The sequence below is a fragment of the Entelurus aequoreus genome, linkage group LG26 (assembly GCF_033978785.1).
Source record: "Entelurus aequoreus isolate RoL-2023_Sb linkage group LG26, RoL_Eaeq_v1.1, whole genome shotgun sequence".
NCBI classification, from domain to species: Eukaryota; Metazoa; Chordata; class Actinopteri; order Syngnathiformes; family Syngnathidae; genus Entelurus; species Entelurus aequoreus.
In genome coordinates this window covers 10,629,347-10,654,001 of record NC_084756.1, presented here as the reverse complement: position 1 = coordinate 10,654,001, position 24,655 = coordinate 10,629,347, and the positions used below count along the sequence as shown (strand labels likewise).

The window sequence follows — 24,655 nt, the reverse complement described above, 5'->3', positions numbered from 1 at the left end:
CCCCCCTCCAAGGAAGAGGGGAGCAGAGGAGAGAAGAAAAGAAACGGCAGATCAACTGGTCTAAAAAGGGGGTCTATTTAAAGGCTAGAGTATACAAATGACTTTAGTCATAATTTTGCAGAGTAAAATTCCGATTATTAAGTTTTCATATTGAAATTGTGACTTTAGTCGAGTAAAACTATGACTCTTTTCATAAAATTGCCAAATGTTTAAGCTTTTCTAGAAAAATTCCAACTTTTTTCATAATATTGCACAAATGCTCAGTTTTTCTTGTAAAATTTTGACCCGCGTCGTGTAAAACAAAATTGTGACCTTTTTCTTGTGAAATTCCAACACATTTTTCACAACAAGCTTTTTAATATTTGCATAGTATGTATATATTATTAATGCTGTAAATACAAATCTTTATATATATAAAAAGGGTGATCCTAAAGATATAGGCATTTTTCGGAGGTCTCAAGAAGGTAAAAAATACAAGAGTGTGTGTGTGTGTGTGTGCGTGTGTGTGTGTGTGTGTGTGTGTGTGTGTGTGTGTGTGTGTGTGTGTGTGTGTGTGTGTGTGTGTGTGTGTGTGTGTGTGTGTGTGTGTGTGTGTAAGACCAGCTGAGATGGATGTGACATCTCATTTAAAGAGAGATCACCACCATCCCCTTTCATTTCAAAGTCTATGTTGCTTTCCATTTGTCCTTAATGGGTCGATAAAACAAAGAATGTTTGTACGACTTACACATTTTTGACTTTTTTACAGCCACAGCCGTGTTTGTGTTTATGTTCACAACTGGTCCAGTCTTGAAGAACACTGATCGATCCAAATATAAAATTTCCTGCTACATTTAAGGCCCAAAGGTCACTGCTATGATGTGTTTGTTATTTTTTGGCAGCCCCCGGTTTCCTAAAGCAGCAATCATGGACTTTGACTCCTCTCTACTCATGGGGCTGCCTCTCAGCAGGACATCAATGTTTTATATCGATAATAATTTATATTATTTATGAGCTATTAAAATAAGGACCAGGAGAAAAATATATTAAATGTAAACATATTTATTTAAAATGTAACCTTCCTCTGATTTATAATCCCCACAGAACGTTCCTCCACAAGGTCTTATCTTTGTCCATGTGATGTCAGATGAAACAAAAATTGAGTTGTTTGGCCACAATACCCAGCAATATGTTTGGAGGAGAAAAGGTGAGGCCTTTAATCCCAGGAACACCATTCCTACCATCAAGCATGGTGGTGGTAGTATTATGCTCTGGGCCTGTTTTGCTGCCAATGGAACTGGTGCTTTACAGAGAGTAAATGGGACAATGAAAAAGGAGGATTACCTCCAAATTCTTCAGGACAAGCTAAAATCATCAGCCCGGAGGTTGGGTCTTGGGCGCAGTTGGGTGTTCCAACAGGACAATGACCCCAAAACACATGTCAAAAGTGGTAAAGGAATGGCTAAATCAGGCTACAATTAAGGTTTTAGAATGGCCTTCCCAAAGTCCTGACTTAAACGTGTGGACAATGTTGAAGAAACAAGTCCATGTCAGAAAACCAACAAATTTAGCTGAACTGCACCAATTTTGTCAAGAGGAGTGGTCAAAAATTCAAGCAGAAGCTTGTGGATGGCTACCAAAAGTGCCTTATTGCAGTGAAACTTGCCAAGGGACATGTAAGCAAATATTAATATTGCTGTATGTATACTTTTGACCCAGCAGATTTGGTCACCTTTTCAGTAGACCCATAATAAATTCATAAAAAGAACCAAACTTCATGAATGTTTTTAGTGACCAACAAGTATGTGCTCTAATCACTATCACAAAAGAATAAGAGTTGTATAAAATGATTGGAAATTAAAGTCAGCCATGACATTATGTTCTTTACAAGTGTATGTAAACACTTTTGATCGTATATATATGTATGTGTATATATATATATATATATATATATATATATATATATATATATATATATATATATATATATATATATATATATATATATATATATATATATATATATATACATATATATATATATATATATATATACATGTATATACATATACAAAGAGAGAGAGAGACAGAGAGAGATGAGAGAGAGAGAGAGAGAGAGAGAGAGAGAGAGAGAGAGAGAGAGAGAGAGAGAGAGAGAGAGAGAGAGAGAGAGAGAATTGTGGGGACAAGGCTATTGTACTCTATACTGTATATACATGTATATATATATATATATATATGTATATATATATATATATATACTGTATATTAATATTTATGTATATATATATATACTGTATATACATGTATATATATATATATGTATATATACTGTATATTAATATTTATGTATATATATATACTGTAAATTCATATTTATGTATGTATATATATATATATATATATATATATATATATATATATATATATATATATATATATATATATATATATATATATATATATGTATGTATATACATATATATATATATGTGTATGTGTATATATAAAATGTGTTATCGCGATTAATCACATTGTCCATAGTTAACTCCAAATTAATCGCGATTAATCACAGAAAGACAATCATGTTCATGGCCAAAGAGAAGAGTGACATGGAGATTGTATTATAATTATGCCCCTCTCCAGGCGGATGTTAGTTGGCTTGAGGAGACACCTGCGCTGAAATTATTTTACCATTCCATGATAATGTTGTAGATCTTCCAAGGAACGTGGTGTCTTGTCAACGCTGATTCTACAAGTTTGTGCGGGATGGAACCATAGGTGTTGGTTAGGTCAAGCCAGTGAGTTGCCAAGTCTACTTTGTTTTACCTTCCCTACCTCAATTGCTTCAACACTCCTGCATGCCCCCAGCACCTCGACACACCAGGGACTCCACTCCCTCTTCTGGAAAGAGGTCTCTCTGTAAGAGTTCTTTATGAGGAACTTTTTAGCCTTTGGGACACGATCTTAAAGAAAATCTTGCACTCACCGCTGAGCAGCGAGATTATACCAAACTGCTCGATGCCGCTGGAGTTCTCTTCCTTTGGGATCCAAAACGCCTTCAGCATGTCTGCACTGGGGCTAGTGACTTTCCCTCTCCGCCATATCATCTTCAAAATATTCCAAAGATGTTTGAGGGGCTGTAGGCACTGTTTATAGATCTTGTAAGGTACACCACTGAGCCCAGGAAGCTTTGGCAGCTTGCTTTACCTCTGCCAGGGTGAGTTTATCACTATTGAATTGGGACACTGGTTCTGGGGGTGTCACCAGTGCTTTGCAAGGGCCAAGCTCCTGGTCTCTTGCAGTGTCACTGAAGGTGAGACTGAGGCTATGTCTACACTACACCTTTAAACAAATAATTATTTAGCCTAAGCCCCCGTTTCAGCCACACAAAACTATCTTTTAAGGTCCCCCCACCTTGGATAATTTTTTACACGGGTAAGTGCACCGTGTATTTCTTGAATCTCCGGCTCTTAGCTTTGTATGGACTCATTGATCGTTTACAAACTGAGTTCGGAGAGGAAGTGACGCCAGAAAGACCGCGCCCCACACAGGAAGTGACGTCAGAAAGACCGCGCCACAGCCAGCTTCATAATAAAGCCGTTTCGTAACTCGGAGCTAACCACTGGAAATATGGAGGCGAGTCATCCAGACATACCCGTGTTTCTCCTTCTTCTACATGTACAGACACTTGTGGAAATCACACATGAATACCTTAAGAGAAAGTGATTGCAGCTATTTGGGATACAACACTTCTCAGACGGCAAGAGAACTTTAGAATGTCCAGGTCAGCTGTGATTCTACTTAGCGAAAAACTTCATCCATTTGTCGAAGGAGAGACAACGAGAATGCGAGCTCCCGTGGATGTGATAAAAAAGGTAGCATGTGTTTAGTATTACCTGGCCGTCGAGGGAAGACTACGGAAAACGGCGAATGCATTTGGACTGGCAAAGAAGACTGTATCAGTTATTGTCCGCCATGTATGTCGCGGACTCAACGTCTAGGTCCAGAGTATATAAAGTCACCAAAAAGGAATGGACAATGAAGGTGAAGGCAAAAAAGTGAGGAGTGTCCTGACCAGATATCTAGATCCCTACTTTGATTGTTGTAAAATGTTCTTTATCACATTGTTTACATGTCTAATAAAGATTTGATTAATTTATGATGTCTCAGGTGTGATTCACTACAATAGGGCCCCACAGCACACTGGATTCCAGTTAATTGAAATACCACAACACTGGATATTGTTCAGATAAGTTAAATTGAAAGCAACACTGGAGGTGACTATGACGTGCACTTTTTCCACACATGCGTATTAGGTCGCAGTGCGCCGTCGGACGGAGGGGAGGAGGGGGTCTTAAACGGTGGCATTGTTGTGTGTGGACACGGATAAGGTTAGCTGGAATTTACCCTGGATAACCTTATCCGGCTTAGTGTAAACGGGGCCTGAGATGATGGTGGATTTCTTCCACTGGGCAAGCGAGGTGGCCACTTCGCTTCTGGCCTCTTAGTAAAGGTGAAGGAGTTGCCAATTATGACACATCGCTTCCAAGCTCTTTCCTTTCCCTTCCTTTGGTGCCATTTGGCCCTGCTCAACGGGATGAGCTTCTTTCTTTTGACGTTAGCGAGTTCCGACAGAGCATGTCTCTCTTCTTCCTTGACTGCCTTGAACTGCCGTCTCAAGGATTTCAGTTCCTGCCTCAGCTGGCTTAGCCTGACTTCCCGCCGATTTGAGCTTTGCTGCGTTTCATGGTGCTTGCTTCTGTTCCACTTCAGCTCCTATGATCATTACGAGGGAGCACACAGTTTGGAGTTTCTGGTTTGCATCACCTCTAAACATGAGTGCCACGGTTTTATCTACATCTTCATCCAGCTCGGTCCACTCCTTGCTGTTGGTGACAGGTTATTTCACACGGCGATTTTCCGATTTTCGGCCTAGTGGGGAGATTTGTGTTGCTTGGATATTCTGGGTACTCTGGGGAGCCTCCAGACCTGGCTTCTCCTCCATCTGACCAGTTTCTGCAGCCAGCCCAACAAAGATTGTTGTAACGACTGCCGTTCCTAAGCGTCCCTTCATTTGTTCCCTCTGTTGACCTTTCGAGTTTTTGCAGACCTTGCCACATATACAGACTGCGTTCATGGTCCATTTGCTTGGGTCATTAATTGGGTCAGTAATTTTGTCCGGTTGGGAGGCTCATCCCCCTTCCCCCTCTCGGGCATATATATATATATATATATATATATATATATATATATATATATATATATATATATATATATACCGTAATTTCTGGACTATAAGCCGCACCTGACTATAAGCCGCATCAGCTAAATTTAGGGGAAAATACAGATTGCTCCATATATAAGCCGCACCCGACTATAAGCCGCAGGGTTTTGATGTGTAATTACCGTAGTATATACGGGTTCCTGCTACCACGGAGGGGATTGTCGGGACAGAGATGACTGTTTGGGAACGCAAAGCGTCCTATTTATTAACAATAAATCTTTCAATCATTCAATCAAACTTTCACATCTTTGACATGGCGAACAGCATTCGTGCAGAGTACAAATAATACAACGGTGCAAAGTAATACAAAGTGCTCGCCTGTACGTTATCAAAATAACCAGCCTACCGGTATATGAAAAGTCAGTCTTTAATCATTGTGTCATCGTCTTCCTCTTGCGTACTAAAACCACCGAAATCCTCTTCATCGATGTCGGAGAAGAACAGGCCGTAAATAAGCCGCACCCTTGTATAAGCCGCAGGGACCAGAACGAGGGGAAAAAGTAGCGGCTTATAGTCCGGAAATTACGGTATATATATATATATATATATATATATATATATATATATATATATATATATATATATATATATATATATATAGAGGTGTAACTACTATGATTGATCGATATATCGGTAAATCGATTTATATTCCGAAACTGGGGGATGTGAGCCGAGGATGTTGTTGTGGCTTGTGGCTTTGAGACATTTGTGATTAAGGGCTATATAAGTAAACTTTGATTGATTGATTGACACATTTCAAGTATATTGATCTAAGTTTGGCAAGTTTGCCTTGCAAAAGATATCTACCAATCGAAGATAGTTTTAAAAGGGAATCTATCGATTATGTCGGGACTAGAAAAAGGAACACAGTGAATTTAAAGAGGGCAGGACGTTAAACCTGAAAGGGGAACTGCACTCTAAAAAGCTAATGTTGGCATGATAACATGTTAACGATAGCATGCTAACAGTTAGCATGTGTCAAGAACTAAAATATACGACTAAGGTGCATACCTGTAAACTTGGTTAAAAAAGGCTAGCATAACTTGTGTCAATTACCGACATGTATACCAGCTAACTTAGCTAAAAAAAAAAAAAGTAACATGCTAACGTTAGCATGCCAACAGTTAGCATGTGTAAAATACCAAAATATATAACTGCAAAGTTGTTTGTATAAGACATCTTAAAAAAAGGAACAGTAGAACATTAAGTACAGAAATCCATGATTTGTACGTTCAATGAGTTTACAGTCGTGGTCAAAAGTTGTAAAGAACATAATGTCATGGCTGTCTTGAGTTTCCAATACTTTCTACAACTTTTATTTTTTTGTGATAGAGTGATTGGAGCACATACTTGTTGGTCACAAAAAACATTCATGAAGTTTGGTTATTTTATGAATTTATTATGGGTCTACTGAAAATGTGAGCAAATCTGCCGGGTCAAAAGTATACATACAGCAATGTTAATATTTGCTTACATGTCCCTTGGCAAGTTTCACTGCAATAAGGCGCTTTTGGTAGCCATCCACAAGCTTCTGCTTGAATTTTGGACCAACTAAATTTGTTGGTTTTCTGACTTGGATTTGTTTCTTCAGCATTGTTCACACTTTTAAGTCAGGACTTTGGGAAGGTAATTCTAAAACCTTAATTCTAGCCTGATTTAGCCATTCCTTTACCACTTTTGACGTGTGTTTGGGGTCATTGTCCTGTTGGAACACCCAACTGCGCCCAAGACCCAACCTCCGATGATGATGATTTTAGGTTGTCCTGAAGAATTTGGGGGTAATCCTCCTTTTTCATTGTCCCATTTACTCTCTGTAAAGCACCAGTTCCATTTTCAGCAAAACAGGCCCAGAGCATAATACTACCACCACCATGCTTGACGGTAGGTCTGGTGTTCCTGGGATTAAAAGCCTCACCTTTTCTCCTCCAAACTTATTGGTGGGTATTGTGGCCAAAAAGCTCAATTTTTGTTTCATCTAACCACAGAACTTTCCTCCAGATGGTTTTATCTTTGTCCATGTGCTGTCAGATGACGTGATGTTCCAACAGGACAATGACCCCAAACACACGTCAAAAGTGGTAAAGGAATGGCTAAATCAGGCTGGAATTAAGGTTTTTTTGTGACCAATGAGTATGTGCTCCAATCACTCTATCACAAAAAAATAAGAGTTGTAGAAATGTTTGGAAACTCAAGACAGCCATGACATTATGTTCTTTACACGTGTATGTCAACTTTTGACCACCATTGTAAATGCTAGCTTAAAACGTTAGTTTCGATATATTTTCCAATCCTTTTCCTGCCAGTTCTTCTTGCTGAAGTAGATTGTAACTCTCTTCCGTCTGTCTCTCTCCACCCGCACAGTGCTGCATAGACAACTACGAGGAGATGGTGAAGATCCTGCTCATCCGAGGCGCAAACGTTAACGCTCAGGACAATGAGCTGTGGACGCCGCTGCACGCCGCCGCCACGTGTGGCCACGCGGACCTCGTCAAGCTCCTCATCGCACAGTGAGATAACCTGGACACCGGAAACTGATCAACTCCTTCAAACGTTTGCTAACATTCCACAGCGGAGCAGATTTGCTGGCGGTCAACTCTGACGGCAACATGCCCTACGATATTTGTGAAGACGACCCTACACTGGATATCATCGAGACAGCCATGGCCAACCGAGGTATCGTGCTCTACCTTGCACATTTGTCACCCGATTCAAACCGTTCCAACTTCAAACTGTTCAGTTTATTCAGGAATCGCGGGCTTTCCCTTAACAAATTCCAAAAAATCCCAGATTTCCCAGAATTCCAGGTTTTCCGGGACGATTTTCCCATTCAAAATGAATTGGCCGTTTTTCAAACTTCCACCATTCACACATTTTTCAACCGATTCAAACCATGCCACCTTCAACACATTCCACCATTCGGGAAATTCAAACTTCCATTTTTCCAAGTTCAAAATAATTCCAGGATTTTCCAGAATTCCTGGTTTTCCAAAGTCCTATTTCCACCCTTTATTCTGGCGACTACTCCTTCCAACACATTTCAACCGTTCCCCCGTCAAAATATTCCTCTTAACTAGGAAAAAAATGAGGTTGTTTTTTGAACTGGAAAAATTCCCGGTTTTCCCGAAGTTCCAGGAATACCATTTTTCAATTCAACATGTTACTACTTCAACATTTTTGTAAATCGACCGATTTACAAAAATTCCAACACCAACCATTTCAACTCATTCAGACCTTTCAAGTGTTTTACCATTTTCAAAAAAAATCCCGCTTTTCCCAAAATTCCCAGATTTGTTGGAAATTTCAATGGGACATCTTTCAATTTCCACAACTCCCACATTTTTCATCTAATTGAAACTGTAAAATATTCAGCCTGTTTGGGAATTTTGTGCTCTACTTCCACAATTATAAAAATATTCCAGGATTTCAGTTCAACTTCAGCATTGGAGCATTCACACACGATTTCTTCAGGAATTGCCTCATCTAGTTCAATGTGTTTTCTTTATTTTCATGACTATTTACATTGTAGATTGTCACATCAAAACTATGAATGAACACATGTGGAGTTATGTACCTAACAAAAAAAGGTGAAATAACTGAAAACATGTTTTATATTCTAGTTTCTTCGAAATAGCCACCCTTTGCTCTGATTACTTTTTTTTTCATCCAGGATGTCTCTGTACATTGCTGTATTTATCTTTCCCTCAATCCAGACTAGTCTCCCAGTTCCTGCTGCTGAAAAACATCTCCACAGCATGAGGCGTGCTTCACTGTAGGGATGGTATTGTCCTCCAAACATGATGATGCCTGGCATTCACGCCAATCTTTGTCTGATGAGACCAGAGAGTTAATTTTTTTATGGTCTGAGAGTCTTTCAGGTGCCTTTAAGCAAACTTTGATGAAGGAATGGCTTCTACCTATTGATCAATCAATCAATCAATCAATGTTTACTTATATAGCCCTAAATCAAGAGTGTCTCAAAGGGCTGCACAAGCCACAACGACTTGATTGGTGAATTGATGCGGAGATGGTTGTCCTTCTGGAAGGTTTTCCTCTCTCTACAGAGAAATGCAGTATCTCTGACAGACTGACCATCGGGTTCTTGGTTTACCTCCCTGACTGGGGCCCTTCTCCCTTGATTGCTCAGTTTAGACGGCCGGCCAGTTGTGGTAGCTCCAAACTTCTTCCATTTACGGATGATGGAGGCCATGTTGTGTACAGGGGGGAGTAGACGGCACAGACAACAAGGGGCGTTGTTATATATATATATATATATATATATATATATATATATATATATATATATATATATATATATATATATATATATATATATATATATATATATATATATATATATATATATAACAATAATGATAATAGACAATGGTATGGAGTGTGACAAAATCCAATACTATAAGGTATTAATAAGTACTTAATAATGACTAATTAAGAGCCAATATGTTCTTAATTTGCATGTTAACAAGCAACTAATTAATGGTGAATATGTTCCCCATTCTAAAGTGTTACTCTAAGGCATGAACAAGTACTTAATAATGACTAATTAGGAGCCAATATGTTCTTAATGTGCATGTTAATAAGTAACTAATTAATGGTGAATAGGTTCCCCATACTAAAGTGTTACTATAAGGCATTAATAAGTACTTAATAATGACTAATTAAGAGCCAAAATGTTCTTAATTTGCATGTTAATAAGCAACTAATTAATGGTGAATATGTTCCCCATACTAACGTGTTACTATAAGGCATTAATAAGTACTTAATAATGACTCATTAAGAGCCAATATGTTCTTAATTTGAATGTTGATAAGCAACAATTTAATGGTGAATATGTTCCCCATACTAAAGTGTTACTATAAGGCATTAATAAGTACTTAATAATGACTCATTAAGAGCCAATATGTTCTTAGTTTGAATGTTGATAAGCAACTAATTCATGGTGAATATGTTCAGCCATACTAAAGTGTTACTATAAGGCATTAATAAGTACTTAATAATGACTCATTAAGAGCCAATATGTTCTTAATTTGAATGTTGATAAGCAACAATTTAATGGTGAATATGTTCCCCATACTAAAGTGTTACTATAAGGCATTAATAAGTACTTAATAATGACTAATTAAGAGCCAAAATGTTCTTAATTTGCATGTTAATAAGCAACTAATTAATGGTGAATATGTTCCCCATACTAAAGTGTTACTATAAGGCATTAATAAGTACTTAATAATGACTCATTAAGAGCCAATATGTTCTTAATTTGAATGTTAATAAGCAACAATTTAATGGTGAATATGTTCCCCATACTAAAGTGTTACTATAATGCATTAATAAGTACTTAATAATGACTAATTAAGAGCCGATATGTTCTTAATTTGAATGTTGATAAGCAACTAATTAATGGTGAATATGTTCCCCATACTAAAGTGTTACTATAAGGCATTAATAAGTACTTAAAAATGACTAATTAAGAGCCAATATGTTCTTAATTTGCATGTTAATAAGCAACTAATTAATGGTGAATATGTTCCCCATACTGAAGTGTTACTATAAGGCATTAATAAGTACTTACTTATGACTAATTAAGAGCCAATATGTTCTTAATTTGAATGTTAATAAGCAACTAATTAATGGTGAATATGTTCCCCATACTAAAGTGTTACTACAAGGCATTACTAAGTACTTAATAATGACTAATTAAGAGCCAATATGTTCTTAATTTGCATGTTAATAAGGAACTACTTAATGGTGAATATGTTCTCCATAATAAAGTGTTACTATAAGGCATTAATAAGTACTTAATAATGACTAATTAAGAGCCAATATGTTCTTAATTTGAATGTTGATAAGCAACTAATTGATGGTGAATATGTTCCCCATACTAAAGTGTTACTATAAGGCATTAATAAGTACTTAATAATGACTAATTAAGACCCAACATGTTCTTAATTTGCATGTTAATAAGAAACTAATTAATGGTGAATATGTTCCCCATACTGAAGTGTTACTATAAGGCATTAATAAGTACTTAATAATGACTCATTAAGAGCCAATATGTTCTTAATTTGAATGTTCATAAGCAACAATTTAATGGTGAATATGTTCCCCATACTAAAGTGTTACTATACTGCATTAATAAGTACTTAATAATGACTAATTAAGAGCCGATATGTTCTTAATTTGAATGTTGATAAGCAACTAATTGATGGTGAATATGTTCCCCATACTAAAGTGTTACTATAGGGCATTAATAAGTACTTAAAAATGACTAATTAAGAGCCAATATGTTCTTAATTTGCATGTTAATAAGCAACTAATTAATGGTGAATATGTTCCCCATACTGAAGTGTTGCTATAAGGCATTAATAAGTACTTACTTATGACTAATTAAGAGCCAATATGTTCTTAATTTGAATGTTAATAAGCAACTAATTAATGGTGAATATGTTCCCCATACTAAAGTGTTACTACAAGGCATTACTAAGTACTTAATACTGAGTAATTAAGAGCCAATATGTTCTTAATTTGCATGTTAATAAGGAACTACTTAATGGTGAATATGTTCTCCATAATAAAGTGTTACTATAAGGCATTAATAAGTACTTAATAATGACTAATTAAGAGCCAATATGTTCTTAATTTGCATGTTAATAAGCAACTAATTAATGGTGAATATGTTCCCCATACTAAAGTGTCACCATATGTTTTTAAAATGAGCCGCCAGCCGCACTTTGTACACCCCCTGATGGAGACGTGTGTTTTTGTGATTTAAAAGCATGTTACCTGGTCAAATTAAACTGACTGATTCAACTCCACTTCATTGTAATTGGGGACATTGATTTGAGACGCAGGTATTGTAGGTTAGGAGCTCCGTCACTGTGAAAACGGCAAGAAGTTGAAACTGCATTTAAACTTAGTGTATGCTTTCAGTGTTGTGTTGTTATTTCACGGTCAGAAGACAGGTTTAGGAGCAAAGCAGTGTTGCAGACTGGAAGACAGTCTCTAGTACGAGTGCCAACAGAGGTGCTATAAAAGCTCCTTTAATAAACATCGCCGATGCTGCCTTTTTTTGTGTCAAGTCAAATCATCAGGTGAACAATAAAAGGCTTGCATGGAAGCTCACATTCAGCTACTGCGGTCCTCTGGAATTTAGTTGGCTTTTTTTGGTTTTTTTTGGGTTGAAGAATGCGGATAGCGCTACAGTAGGTGAGAAGAATACAAATAAGAGGATCAAAAGGAGCGCGGCGCCACTAATTGCTTTGGTTAATGTTGCCAGAACTGGAAGACCTCCAGAGACCACATAGTCATGAGCAGACAGGCTCTCTTCTGTCTTACTCTCACACACTTGATGTGAGGCATCCACTCGTCTCGCTGGTCTTCCTTCAAATGAGCTCCACAAAAATGCATGCTAAAATAAAGAAGCCTCCATCACGCCATCCATAAATAAGTGACGGTGTATTTATTAAGTTGATGCCTCTTCAACAGGAACTGCACTTTTTTTGGAATGTTGTCTTACCACTCACAATCCCTATGGAATGTAACATGTTTTAATTTTTTTGAGCATTCTAACTCGTATAAATGATAGCAAAAGTCAGCTAACAATGGAGCCAATGGGATTTGCTCTAGTCTGCCTATAAAGCGCTCTACAAAACCTCCATCATAATCCTGACAAAGGGTTAAAAAAAGAAAGTTCCGCAAAGGAGTGCCTTTTTGTGTCTTACATCATCTCTGGGTATACATTGGATGTCAAAGTTGATCAACTTCTCGGTTTATGTGCACAGCCTTCTACTATCCAGGTGAGAGGCATGATTTATTGTCTGGAATTAACTTTCACCAACTCAGAGGCGATGCAGCAGCTCATATCTTTTCCACTGCGAAATAAGTCTGCAAGCACAAAATAGCTACCAGCCGGACAAAAAATGGATGAATGAAGCGTTCTAACACAAGCATGGTTGGCACACAGAGGACTATTTGACACTGTATTAGAATTTCTGACCTTTGAACTATATTTCATGTATGTCAAGAATGTACGCTCATTTAATTTCTCTTCTATTCTGTGCCATTGAATGGACCGGGTGTGGGACAAAAGTGAATATTAAATTGTGCCAACTTGTCTACAGTCTGTTTTTCCTTGTGCGTCATGATTTTGTGGTTTCTGGACCATCCTGTTCGTGACGCCAATTTGTGTAGTGGATTGTCCAGAGCTTAAACAGCAACAAAAGTGAATTTAGTACAACAAGTTTATTTTGTCATAGTCAAAAGTGCATAAGTTGGATTGTTTTGTCCCTGCAAACAAACGGCCGTCCTCCGGAGGACTCACAAAAAGCAATCTAGAGTCCTGGTCTCCTGGGCATTTTTATCTGTTTCTTCGTGCGTCAGTCTGTTTTTCCTTGTGCGTCATGATTTTGTGGTCTTCTACATGTTTGTTTTGCAACATCCTTGAATCCCTTAATCATACTTAGACAATCAAAACATTCTGTAGACAGGTTGGCACGACTTAATATACACTTTTGTCCCACACCCGGTCCATTCAATGGCACAGAATAGAAGAGAAATTAAATGAGCGTACATTCTTGACATACATGAAATATAGTTCAAAGGTCAGAAATTCTACTACATACCCCCTTCCAGGGTTCTAGTCTGTTTTTCCTTGTGCGTCATGATTTTGTGGTCTTCAACATGTTTGTTTTGCAACATCCTTGAATCCCTTAATCATACTTAGACAATCAAAACATTCTGGAGACAGGTTGGCACGACTTAATATTCACTTTTGTCCCACACCCAGTCCATTCAATGGCACAGAATAGAAGAGAAATTAAATGAGCGTACATTCTTGACATACATGAAATATAGTTCAAAGGTCAGAAATTCTACTACAGCACTATATACAAGTTTGTACACCGAAACGTTTGCAAATGGAGGAGTTTGTAAATCGAGGCTCCACTGTACTTCAAAGTAGGTATGGTTAACATTATAAGCAAAAATTAAGTACAAAAGATTTCTGGACTTGCCTGCTCTTCCATAGACACAAGAGTGTTTCCTCGTCTTTTTTCGTATGGTTTTCACTTCACAGGTGTGCTTGAAGCTCATGGAGAGAATGCCAAGAGTGGGCAAAGCAGTAATCAGAGCAAATGGTGGCTATTTTGAAGGAACTAGAATATAAAACATGTTTTCAGTTATTTCACCTTTTTTTGTTAAGTACATAATGTGTTAATTCATAGTTTTGATGTGACAATCTACAATGTAGGAAACACAATGAATGAGGAGAAGGTGTGTTCAAACGTTTGGCCTGTACTTGTACGTTGGTAGTGAAGGAACGTAATCCAATTAATTCCTTGATTATTTTTAGTTAGCAACTACCCTTTGTCCTTGCACAAAGAATACCAGCATAAAAATGTTGTGATATTGATCATCAGTTGGTATTACACAATTATTCATAAGTAGGAGGCCCTGAAGTGTGGCCTTGACAAATAATGTCTTGTAAACATCTAAAAACATCTAAAAAATAAAGTCTTTCAAACATCTAAAAACATCTAAAAAATTAAGTCCTGTAAACATCTAAAAACATCTCAAATTAAAGTCTGGTTAACATTTAAAAAAATGTAAAAAATAAATTCCTGTAAACATCTAAAAACATCTACAAAATAAAGTCCTGTAAACACCTAAAAACCTCTAAAAATAAAGTCCTAAAACATCTAAAAATAAAGTCCTGTAAACATCTTAAAATATGTAAAAAAAAATAAAGTCCTGTAAACATCTAAAAAATATGTAAAAAATAAAGTCCTGTAAACATCTAAAAACATCTAAAAAATAAAGTCTTGTAAACATCTAAAAAATATGTAAAAATAAAGTATTGTAAACACCTAAATACATCTAAAAATAAAGTCCTGTAAACATATAAAAATATGTAAAAAATAATGTCCTGTCAACATCTAAAAAATATGTAAAAATAAAGTCCTATAAACATCTAAAAATAAAGTCCTGTAAACATCTAAAAACATCTAAAAAATAAAATTCTGTAAACATCTAAAAACATGTCCAATAAAGTCCTGTAAAGACCTAAAAACATGTAAAAATAAAGTCCTCTAAACATCTAAAAACATCTAAAAAATAAATTCTTGTAAACATCTAAAAATAAAGTATTGTAAACACCTAAAAACATCTAAAAATAAAGTCCTGTAAACATATAAAAATATGTAAAAAATAAAGTCCTGTAAACATCTAAAAAATATGTAAAAAATAAATTCCTGTAAACATCTAAAACATCTAAAGATAAAGTCCTGTAAACATCTAAAAATGTAAGTGTTGTAAACATCTAAAAATATGTTAAAAAAAAAGAAAGTCCTCTAAACATCTAAAAACATGTCCAATAAAGGCCTGTAAACACCTAACATGTAAAAATTAAAGTCCTGTAAACATCTAAAAACATCTAAAAAATAAAGTCTTGTAAACATCTAAAAATATATAAAAATAAAGTCTTGTAAACTTCTAAAAACATCTAAAAATAAAGTCCTGTAAACATCTAAAATTATGTAAAAATGAAGTCCTGTAACCATCTAAAAAAATATGTAAAAATCAAGTCCTGTAAACATCTAAAAATAAAGTCTTGTAAACATCTAAAAATATCTAAAAATAAAGTATTTTAAACACCTAAAAACATCTAGAAAATAAAGTCCTGTAAACATCTAAAAATATGTAAAAAAAATAAAGTCCTGTAAACATCTAAAAACATCTAAAAATAAAGTCCTGTAAACATCTAAACATTTAAGTGTTGTAAACATCTAAAAATATGTAAAAAAAATAAAGTCCTCTAAACATCTAAAAACATGTCCAATAAAGGCCAGTAAACACCTAACAGGTAAAAATTAAAGTCCTGTAAACATCTAAAAACATCTAAAAAATAAAGTCTTGTAAACATCTAAAAATATATAAAAATAAAGTCTTGTAAACTTCTAAAAACATCTAAAAATAAAGTCCTGTAAACATCTAAAAATATGTAAAAAATAAAGTCCTGTAAACATCTAAAAAATATGTAAAAATAAAGTCCTGTAAACATCTAAAAATAAAGTCTTGTAAACATCTACAAAATATGTAAAAATAAAGTCCTGTAAACATCTAAAAATCAAGTCCTGTAAACATCTAAAAATAAAGTCTTGTAAACATCTAAAAACATCTAAAAATAAAGTCCTGTAAACATCTAAAAATAAAGTCCGGTAAACATCTAAAAACATATAAAAAAATACTGTCATAACATTTTACAGAGGCCTCTTGTGAAAGTCTAAAAACTGTTCAGCTCTGCAAACATTTCCAAAGTGTTGAGATAAAAACATTAAAATACGTTGGTGTGTGATTGGACCGGCAGGCATCACCCAGGAGATGATCAACGAGACACGAGCTTCAACAGAGAGGAGGATGCTGGGAGATATCCAAGAGCTAGTAAGGTTGGGAGAGGAGGTCAATCAGCAGGACTCTCAAGGAGCCACACTGGTGAGACACACCTTTACACATGCTTTCACTTTTTCTTCAGTGACTATGTACAAAACCCAAAACCAGTAAAGTTGTCACGTTGTGTAAATGGTAAATAAAAACAGAATACAATGATTTGCAAATCCTTTTCAACTTATATTCAATTGAATAGACTGCAAAGACAAGATATTTAATGTTCACACTGAGAAACTTCATTTTTTTTGTGCAAATAATCAAAGTTGTCACAGGGGCATTTTTACCACTGTGTTACATGGCCTTTCCTTTTAACAACACTCAGCAAACGTTTGGGAACTGAGGAGACACATTTTTGAAGTGGAATTATTTCCCAATCTTGCTTGATGTACAGCTTAAGTTGTTCAACAGTCTCCCTTTTGATATTTTAGGCTTCATATTGCGCCACACATTTTCAATGGGAGACAGGTCTGGACTACAGGCAGGCCAGTCTAGTACCCGCACTCTTTTACTATGAAGCCACGCTGTTGTAACACGTGGCTTGGCATTGTCTTGCTGAAATAAGCAGGGGCGTCCATGATAACGTTGCTTGGATGGTAACATGTGTTGCTCCAAAACCTGTATGTAAATTCACATTTCGTTAGCTAATTTATCAAGCATACATCTAAGTGTATTTTGGTATTCCACTAAAGCTAATTGTAACCACGCTAGAATAGTACTCTGAGCATGCTATCTGTTTTAGCTAATATTTTTGTTGCTTGACGCCATCTGGCCAGCATGCTAACTGTTAGCATTTCAGTTTGGTTTTGGCTGTTCAGCCTTCACACAAAATGTCTTCCAAAATTGCATCTTTTCGGGTTTTTTTTTTTTTAAATGATCTATACATTGTACTGGTTTTAAAGGTGCAAACTACCAAAATGGCCCCGACATCTTTTGATTGGTCAGTCTGTGGCCCTCAGGGGAAGAAGTTTGGGCACCACTGTGTTAGATCTTCCAATGGTTGTAAAAAAAAAATGCCCCTGCAGGACTTAAAGAGAAATGCAACTAAAGCTGAAGCTTTTGTTGCATTTGGAACATGACAAACTAAACTGAAAGATCTGCATCCTACAGTCGCGATCAAAAGTTTGCATACACTTGTAAAGAACATAATGTCATGGCTGTCTTGAGTTTCCAATCATTTCTACAACTCTTATTTTTTTTGTGATAGAGTGATTGGAGCACATACTTGTTGGTCACAAAAAAACATTCATGAAGTTTGGTTATTTTATGAATTTATTATGGGTCTACTGAAAATGTGAGCAAATCTGCTGGGTCAAAAGTATACATACAGCAATGTTAATATTTGCTTACATGTCCCTTGGCAAGTTTCACTGCAATAAGGCGCTTTTGGTAGCCATCCACAAGCTTCTGCTTGAATTGTTGACCACTCCTCTTGACAAAATTGGTGCAGTTCAGCTAAATTTTTTGGTTTTCTGACATGGACTTGTTTCTTCAGCATTGTCCACACGTTTAAGTCAGGACTTTGGGAAGGCCATTCTAAAACCTTCATTCTAGCCTGATTTAGCCATTCCTTTACCACTTTTAACATGTGTTTAGGGTTGTCCTGTTGAAACACCCAACTGCGCCCAAGACCCAACCTCCGGGCTGATGATTTTGGGTTGTCCTGACGAATTTGGAGGTATTCCTCCTTTTTCATTGTCCCATTTAAAACACCAGTTCCATTGGCAGTAAAACAGGCCCAGAGCATAATACTACCACCACCGTGCTTGATGGTAGGAATGGTGTTCCTGGGATTAAAGGCCTCACTTTTTCTCCGCCAAACATTGCTGGGTATTGTGGCCAAACAGCTACATTTTTGTTTCATCTGACCACAGAACTTTCCTCCAGAAGGTCTTATCTTTGTCCATGTGATGTCTGACATGTCCTGACAATGCTGAAGAATAGATAGAATAGAATAGAATAGAAAGTACTTTATTGATCCCTGGGGGAAATTCAGCACCACAGTTCGCTCACAATAGACAAGAATAATAATAATAATAATAAATAATATAGTATATATAATATATTATATATATAATATATAAATAATATAAATATATTCTACATATACTCTACATTTAAGTGCAGTCAAGGAACATATGCATTATACAGTCTGATGGCTGTCGGAAACAAGTCCATGTCAGAAAACCACCAAATTTAGCTGAACTGCACCAATTTTGTCAAGAGGAGTGGCCAACAATTCAAGCAGAAGCAGTGAAACTTGCCAAGGGACATGTAAGCAAATATTAACATTGCTGTATGTATACTTTTGACCCAGCAGATTAGCTCACATTTTCAGTAGACCCATAATACATTCATAAAAGAAGCAAACTTCATGAATGTTTTTTGTGACCAACCAAAGACATGCACCTGGGGATAGGTTGATTGGCAACACTAAATTGGCCCTAGTGTGTGAATGTGAGTGTGAATGTTGTCTGTCTGTCTGTGTTGGCCCTGCGATGAGGTGGCGACTTGTCCAGGGTGTACCCCGCCTTCCGCCCAAATGCAGCTGAGATAGGCTCCAGCACCCCCCGCGACCCCAAAAAGGGACAAGCGGTAGAAAATGGATGGATGGAAGTATGTGCTCCAATCACTCTATCACAAAAAATTGGAAAGATTGGAAACTCAAGACAGCCATGACATTATGTTCTTTACAAGTGTATGTCAACTTTTGATCGTGACTGTACATCTTTGGTTAGTCTTCATGGTGCATGGTCAATCAAAAACTGAGCCCGCTAGAGTCTTTGGCAAAATCCAGGCAGGAAGTTATGTAAGACTAATCTTTTGTTCTACGCTTGGGATGTGGACAAAGCGACAAGTTTCCTTCCTGTGTGGTCGGCTTTAGAGCAACATTTGTGAAGAATGTGAGAAAAGACAAGTTTGATGAGTGTTTTGGTCGCAGCTGCACATTGCAGCAGCAAACGGCTTCATGCAGGCTGCCGAGCTGCTGCTGGAAGGAGGCGCCGGCATGGACCTGAGGGACTCGGACGGATGGCAGCCGCTCCATGCCGCAGTGTGCTGGGGTCAGGTGAGAGAGTCCACCAGGAGATGGACTTAGAGTCCGCTTCAAGTCCTTTGTCCTTTCAGATGCACCTAGCTGAGCTGCTGGTGTCTCACGGAGCCAGTCTCAACGCCAAGACCTTCCTGGAGGAGACGCCCATCGGTAGAGACTTCTCGGTCCATCCTGTCCAGTCGGCTGTCATCTCGCTCTCGCTTTTCTTCTTTTCAGACCTGTGTGAGGACGAGGAGTTTCGAAGCATCCTACTTGACCTCAAGCACAAACATGACATCATCATGAAGTCGCAGCTCAAACACAAGACCTCCTTGAGCCGGAGGACGTCCAGCGCGGGCAGTCGTGGGTGAGTTCTGACCCCTGCTGGCCACCCGCTGCTACTACACCACAAGATTGAAGAGTCACACACATCTATCCATCCATCCATCCATCCATTTTCTACCGCTTATTCCCTTCGGAGTGGCGGGGGGCGCTGGAGCCTATCTCAGCTACAATCGGGCGGAAGGCGGGTGTTTTTCAACCATCTGAGATTATGTAATTCCACCTAATTGGCTTAAAAATATTTTTTGCAAACCAGTAATCATAATCCGCAAATATTGTGCCGGTGTTGAGTGTCGGTGCTGTCTAGCTATTCTATATCAGTAGGTGGCAGCAGGTAGCTAATTGCTTTGTAGATGTCGGGAACATGGTTTGTTGTCATGATCATGATCAATATGCAGACGACAGCGGGAGGCAGCGTGTAGGTAAAAAGGTATCTAATGCTTAAACCAAAAGTAAACAAAAGGTGAGTGCCGCTAAGAAAGGGCATTGAAGCTTAGGGAAGGCTATGCAAAAACGTTACTAGAACTGAACAGGCTGCAAAGAAAATAAAAACAGAATGCTGGACGACAGCAAAAACTTACTGTGTTTTTGCAGACGGCGTCCACAAAGCACATCTGTACATGACATGACAATCCACAAAGAAGGATAGCGACAACTTAAATAGTCTTGATTGCTAAAACAAAGCAGGTGCGAGGAATAGCGCTTAAAGGAAGACATGGAACTGCTACAGGAAAAGCCACCAAAATAGGAGCACAAGAAAACAGCAAACAACTCCAAATAAGTCAGGGCGTGATGTGACAGGTGGTGACAGTACACCTACTTTGAGACAAGAGCTATAGTGATGCACATACTTGCCAACCTTGAGACCTCCGAATTCGGGAGATGGGGGGGCGGGTTTAGGTGGGCGGGGTTTGGTGGTAGCGGGGGTGTATATTGTAGCGTCCCGGAAGAGTTAGTGCTGCAAGGGGTTCCGGGTATTTGTTCTGTTGTGTTTATGTTGTGTTACAGTGCGGATGTTCTCCCGAAATGTGTTTGTCATTCTTGTTTGGTGTGGGTTCACAGTGTGGCGCATATTTGTAACAGTGTTAAAGTTGTTTATACACTCACCCTCAGAGTGACCTGTATGGCTGTTGACCAAGTATGATGCATTCACTTGTGTGTGTGAAAAGCCGCATATATTATGTGACTGGGCCGTCACGCTGTTTATATGGAGGAAAAGCGGACGTGCCGACAGGTTGTAGAGGACGCTAAGGGCCCCCAGTATTGTTGTCGGGGTGGAAATCGGGAGAAATTCAGGAGAATGTTTGTCCCGGGAGATTTTTGGGAGGGGCACTGAAATTCGGGAGTCTCCCGGGAAAATTGGGAGGGTTGGCAAATATGGTGATGCATGGTTGGTTATGGTTTAAATTCATATACAACAATTGCAAGAATGACTTTTTTCTGTCAATATTGGCTTTTTACTGTCAATGCTGCCGAGTAAAAAATGTTTATGTTTTCTGCTGGTGGTGTGCCTGCGGATTTTTTCAAAGAAAAAAATGTGACTTGGCTCTAAAAAGGTTGAAAAACATTAGTCTAGACTGTTTTTAAAATGACTTCATCCTTGCAGTATTTAGTACAGTACAGCAGTTCTTGTGTCACTCCATTCATTATACAGGATGTTTCATGTTAAAGAGGAACTGCCCTTCTTTATTCACAATCCCCATGTAAGACAAGAACACGTACATTTTTCTTTTTTTTAAGCATTTTAACCCATAAAATATGGCAAGTAAACAATAATTAATGTTATTTCTTGTAAGGTATGATGTATAAATGAATGATGATGGTACAAACAAACAAGTAAACAACGTTTGCAAACACCAATGACATTGAATAGTCTACAGCAGGGGTCACCAACGCAGATGAGTCGCCCACGGGCCTGTTCTAAAAAAAGAAAAAAAATTTTTTTTAAATAAAATAAATTTTTTTATTTTTTATTTTTTATTTTTTTTAATTAAATCTACATAGAAAAAACACAAGATACACTTTCAATCAGTGCATCAACCCAAACAACCCCCCCCCCATGCACACTCATCCACACCCACTCACACAAAAGGGGTTATTTCTTTCTGCTACCAATATTCTGGTTCCCACAACATAGACAACACATCTGCAAGGGACACAGTCCCTGAAGCACACATGATTGTATAGGCTGCTGGTCCACTAACATTTTCATTAATTACTATTTTTTATGTATTTATTTTTATATTGTTTTACTTTCTTCTTTATCCAAGAAAATGTTTTTTATTTATTTATCTTATTTTATTTTATTTTTTTAAAAAGGGCCTTATCTTCAACAGACCAGGTTGTCAATGAAATTAGATTTGTTTAAAGGGTTTTTTAAACCAGGCCCAGTCCAGATAATGTCCAAGTCGGACTCAGCAACACACACCTTCATTCATGTACACAGAAAAAAATTAGGGAACACAACAGATTGCATATAATTTATAAACAAAATTACATTTTCAAAATAAGCATTTATGTACAGTCCAGATTATGTCCAGGTCACTCAAATTAGGGAACACAACAACAGATATCATATAATCTATAAACATAATTATACTTTCAAAATAAGCCTTTGAGGACTTCTCATCTTTTTTTTAATGTTTTTTGGCATCATTATCGTTTTCAACCATGTAACTTTCTAAAGTTAGAAAATACTGAATAAATGTTTTAAAGAAAGTAATACTAAGTGAATATCTGTTTTTGGCCTTAAAAATAAACATTTTACAGAGTACTATAATTAAATTGACTAAATCATGATTGTCAATGAACTCTCCTAAAATAACAGAAACCACATTAAGCTTCATAAACAAACCAATTCTTAAACACATTTTTTGAACTTCCACCCAAAACAAAGACACAATATGACAATACCAAAACAAATGCAGGGTGGATTCAGGCTCCTGACAACAAAATCGGCAATCATCTGACTGTGTCATATTCCATAATTTTAACATTTTCCCTCTGGGTAAGAAGTTATAAATCATTTTAATTTGAAAATAACGATTTTGCACATGGATAGTGGTTTTATAGATTAGTTTGAATATGGCATCCCATGGCAACGGGCAGTCAAAAAAGTCCTCCCATTTTCCATTTGTGTTGTATGAGGCAGCCTTCAAAGATTTCTTTATTAAATAAAAATTATATATTTTTCTATTTATTTTAGTTCCTTTTTGCCAACTAGAATTTCTTATTAGAGGTTTACAAACTAATAATTTAGTAGTTCCATAATTAATTATTTGTTTCCATCTTTTCCCAATTACTCCAGTTAGTTGATAAAATGAAAAGCTTGAGCAAGCATCACCATACATAGCTCTAAATTCATCATACTTCATAATTTTACCATTCTCATTGATAATATCATTGACAAAAATGATTCCTCTTTCAAACATATTTTTCCAAAAGAAAGGCTTTCCATCTATTACAATATTAGAGTTCATCCATATTAACTGCTGCAAAATATTGTCTCTTTTTTCTGGCACATAAAATTGAAAACACCACTATGAGTGGATTGTTTCCTTTATGAACCTCGCCATGTTTCCCAGCAGACCCTCTGGGAGGGGATCACTTGTAAAAAAGGATAACATTTCTTTTGATACAGTACATGTTTTTTGTCCAACAGGACATTTGTGTACCACTCAATGTTTAAATACATCTTTGGAACAATTGATGCTTTTAAAGACAGACACATAGCTTCAAGGTTGAGAAGTTTCAGGCCCCCATATTCATACTCTTTGTACAAAACCTTTCTTTTAATCGTTTCTGGTTTGCCGTTCCAGACAAAATCGAAGACCCTCCGCTCATAAATCTTAAAAAAGTTTTGTGATGGAGCTGGTAATGACAAAAACAAATAAATAAATTGAGGAATAATTAACGTGTTGGCAATAGACATTTTACCATACAAGGTTAGGGATTTCCCTTTCCATAATTGCATAATTTTGTCCAGCTTTCTTAGTCGATTATCATAATTTACTGAGCCTAGATCTTCCAGATTTTCTGGGACAACAACACCAAGTATGTTAACTGGTCCATCTGTCCACAAAACAGGCACTTTGCATTCCATTCGAAAGGACGTTCCCTTTAGATTTCCGATCCTTAACATTTTACATTTATCATAATTAAGCTTAAGGCCAGATTGCTGTGAAAATAAGATTAAGAAGGTTCCGCAAACAATGAGGAAAAATCTTATCTTTGTGAATCAGCCTTTTCTGACATGAACTTCATCAAGAACAAACACAGAACACGCCTCACTGATGCACATCTGCAAGACTCACTCAGAGTTGCAGTGTCAAGTTACACACCAGAGTACAACACACTAGTTAAGAGCATGCAATGCCAGGCTTCCCACTAACTGACAAAGAAACAGATGACAGATTTGGTGTCCAGTTCAAAGTGTGACATGATTTAAAAATTTGAGAGTTTACTTTTGTATTTTACATGAGTTATTATTTGTACAAACATGGTGAAAAGTAATTCATGATTTGTTAAAAAATGTTAGTGGCTAGCTAGTTAAAATGGGATAT

At 36.9% G+C, this 24,655-nt stretch overlaps 1 protein-coding gene across 3 annotated transcripts in view; it reads left to right on the top strand.

Moving 5' to 3' along the window:
* The window catches only part of ppp1r16b (protein phosphatase 1, regulatory subunit 16B), a 209,306-nt gene that overhangs the window by 163,535 nt on the left and 21,116 nt on the right, over window positions 1–24,655 (top strand). For all 3 annotated transcript variants that reach the window (XM_062038229.1, XM_062038230.1, XM_062038228.1), the window contains exons 4-9: window positions 7,628–7,773; window positions 7,836–7,939; window positions 16,644–16,768; window positions 19,662–19,787; window positions 19,847–19,922; window positions 19,989–20,118. In XM_062038229.1, the coding sequence (XP_061894213.1) occupies window positions 7,628–7,773; window positions 7,836–7,939; window positions 16,644–16,768; window positions 19,662–19,787; window positions 19,847–19,922; window positions 19,989–20,118 (707 nt within the window). The remainder of the gene's footprint in view (window positions 1–7,627; window positions 7,774–7,835; window positions 7,940–16,643; window positions 16,769–19,661; window positions 19,788–19,846; window positions 19,923–19,988; window positions 20,119–24,655) is intronic.